The sequence below is a fragment of the Ipomoea triloba genome, chromosome 16 (assembly GCF_003576645.1).
Source record: "Ipomoea triloba cultivar NCNSP0323 chromosome 16, ASM357664v1".
Lineage (NCBI taxonomy): Eukaryota > Viridiplantae > Streptophyta > Magnoliopsida > Solanales > Convolvulaceae > Ipomoea > Ipomoea triloba.
In genome coordinates this window covers 2397218-2400237 of record NC_044931.1, presented here as the reverse complement: position 1 = coordinate 2400237, position 3020 = coordinate 2397218, and the positions used below count along the sequence as shown (strand labels likewise).

At 35.7% G+C, this 3020-nt stretch overlaps 1 protein-coding gene across 1 annotated transcript; it reads right to left on the bottom strand.

Moving 5' to 3' along the window:
- Positions 1 to 301: 301 nt before the first annotated feature.
- On the bottom strand, positions 302 to 2336 carry LOC116007823 (26S proteasome regulatory subunit 6B homolog). The gene is made up of 5 exons (XM_031248483.1): positions 2013 to 2336; positions 1332 to 1490; positions 1043 to 1195; positions 797 to 880; positions 302 to 672 (listed from the first exon to the last, which is right to left on the bottom strand). Exons 1-5 carry the CDS (start codon positions 2319 to 2321, stop codon positions 538 to 540), a joined length of 840 nt encoding a protein of 279 aa, XP_031104343.1. The 5' UTR covers positions 2322 to 2336; the 3' UTR covers positions 302 to 537.
- Between the last annotated feature and the right edge of the window lie 684 nt (positions 2337 to 3020).

The following is a 3020-nucleotide window of genomic DNA, read 5'->3' as shown; positions in this document are numbered from 1 at the left end:
TATTTTAACCCATAACACTAATTTAAAAATACGCATTGGGCATTTGTTTAATCGCACGTGTAATAACTAGTTGTTAGTAAAGAACAAAAAGTGCAATGCCAACGATAAGTGACAAAAAGTGAACATAATCAACAATTAAAAAAAAATTCTACAATTATAATATAACTTAAGAACAAAAAATATAATTTTCCCCTCTTAACTTAAACCGATCAATTATGAACAACATAATTTATTTTATTTCCTTATGGTCATTTACCGACTAAAAGGTGAAATTACCCAATACACATCTTCAAATAGTGAGTTTCTCTCGTCCAATTTTTTATTTTTTATTTTTTAGAAAAAGAGTACACAAGGTCCTCAAATCGGCCTTGACGAAGCATAAACTCTAAACCAAATAACAGTGCCAGTTAAAATTTAAAACCATCTGCATATGAACACACTGTAAAAGTTAAGAGGTTGTTATACTACATTGAAAACAAGTACGTTTACGTGACTAACAAGTTAATTTTCTTCATACTTCCCAGCTATTTCTGCATTTTACTTGTAGAACTCAAACTCAGTATCAGGCTTCTTAACATTTGTCCTATACCCCTTCTCGAAGTCCTTGGGGAGAATCACATAACGGTTCTTTCGCACTGCATGCATTCCTGCTTCTTGACAAATCGCAGCAATCTGCCAAACCACCAATGTTGTTTAAAACCAAACCATTAAATTTTCACATTATTTATCCCCGGCATAAAACACAAATAGCAGTTGTGCATGTATCTAAAACTAAATAAATGTATCGTAAACAAACCTCAGCAGCGCTAATCTTATCTGGCCGAGAAACATAGTCCTCCAAGTCTACCTCGTCACCTAAATTCATTTTTGCAGTACACACCTGCCAAATTCAGCCATTATTAGTTGTTTTTAGCTAATTTTAGATCTACAGTTTATATTCTTCTTTCATTCTTTTGGGGGGTGGGAGAGGCGTGGTTGGGGGGTTGGGAGAATACTGCAAAATATGGAAATTATGAAACTATCAACATCTCAGCAAATCAACCTGAAACACAAGCCTCTTTTGACGTCTATCTGGCAATGGAAATTCAATCTTTCGGTCAAGCCTTCCAGGACGCAAAAGAGCAGGGTCCAATGTATCTGCTCGATTAGTTGCCATTATAACTTTCACATTAACTGTCTGGTCAAACCCATCCATCTGCACGAGACACCGTCAAATTTGAAACTCATAAGCAAAGGAAAGCACAGGACAACTACTTAATAGACCTGAAGGTAAAACCTAAATCGCATAAATTTTATTAAGAAATTGCTAGATATGGAGCAAGAAGGATTACCTGATTTAGTAACTCCATTAGAATACGCTGAACTTCTCTATCAGCTCCGGTCTGAGCATCAAACCTAGCAGTGGCAATTGCATCTACCTCATCGATAAAAATGATCGCTGGGGCATTTTCTTTGGCAAGGCGGAAAACATCACGAACCATACGAGGACCCTGCAAAAATTATGACTAGTGAGATAAAAGTACTTTAGCTGCTATATATAAAGATGCCTGTGTGTCAATGCCCTAGGAATTAAACACACACCCAAGTAGAATGACCATTAAGAGTTGGAAATTTATTTGCATCTAGATGAGTAATTCAGCTGATAGGGGAAAAGATGATGATTGCTCAAACCTGAGTCATAACTGATACAATTAAACTAATGATAAATATGGAGTAATAAATAACTGAACCCTCCATCACGACTTCAGACTTCTATGGCACAGGCCAAACAGGGACAAATTAACCAAGAAATGTTTGAATCAACACGGCCTGTGACTGTGGACAATGTATAACATTGAATTGTTCAAGAAGCAAGTAAAAATACATTAAGACTTCATAAAAATATAATTTTGGATGTAATGTAACAGAGAAAGATTTTTTTATAAGTAAAAAGAATTCTCATTTGGAATTAGACAAAATCTAAATATAAACATCAGGGCCAAAATTAGTCTAAAAAATGCACTGAAGCATACCTCACCCAAGTACTTCTGTACAAATTCTGAGCCCACAACCCTTATAAAAGCTGCAGTTGTATGATTAGCAACAGCCTTAGCAAGCATGGTTTTTCCAGTACCTGGTGGACCATAGAGCAAGACACCACGGGGAGGATCTATACCAATTTGCTTGTACAGCTCATGGTGAGTCAAAGGCAACTCCACTGCTTCACGTATTTCCTGCTTCTGAATGTCACATCCTCCAATATCCTGGTAATGTTTTAAGATAAGGGAAAAAAAAAAAAGAATCAAATCAACTGGCAAGATAAGGAGCACAGATATATACATATGATTTATATATGTTACAGTCCATATGTAAAAGCTGTTTGGGTGTTCATACTAATTATACCTATGACAACACTAAATGCAATAATATTAAGCTCCAAAGTCTCACAGTTAAGGCCATAAACGTGGAAGATAATGGCGTTAGAAGTATTCAAGTATTCAACCCCTCCAAAACAAAATGAAAGAAATCGAAACAGTAAGGAATGGTACTATAAGATTATATGAAGTGCTGACAGCATTTGACAGTCCTCATTAACATGAAAGCACGGTACATTACACTTCAACTGTCCTTCCTCCATTATGGTAACTAATTTATTGACTGTTTCACCCACATCGGATTGGAGCTTATTTACTCCAAAATGCATAAGTTGGACAAAAAATTGAAGTGGGATAAAGACTTTTTAAAATCCAAATAAGTGGCAAAAGCCTCTCCTCCAAGAAACTTCATAATTGAGACTTTTTAGAAAAGAGAATTTTTGAATGAGTTTCAGCTGGGCCAAACAAGCACATGTTTGGGCGTTTGGCCAAAGCTTGCTAAGTGGTGGTGTAGATTAGGGGTGTAAACAAATCAAATAATTTTGATTCGATTCGTGATTCGAATATAACTATTCGAATTCGAATATTTCGAATACGAATCCGAATTCGAATACACATTTTGATTCGAATGTTATTCAAATCCAAATACAAATCAGGATAGATTCG

Coding starts and splice junctions, on each gene's coding strand:
- LOC116007823 (XM_031248483.1), bottom strand. CDS start 2,321: ATGTATATATCTGTGCTCCTTATCTTGCCAGTTGATTTGATTCTTTTT. Junction 1,491..2,012: donor TACAGAAGTACTTGGGTGAG/GTATGCTTCAGT, acceptor TAATTTTTGCAG/GGTCCTCGTATGGTTCGTGA. Junction 881..1,042: donor AAAAGAGGCTTGTGTTTCAG/GTTGATTTGCTG, acceptor TGAATTTGGCAG/GTGTGTACTGCAAAAATGAA.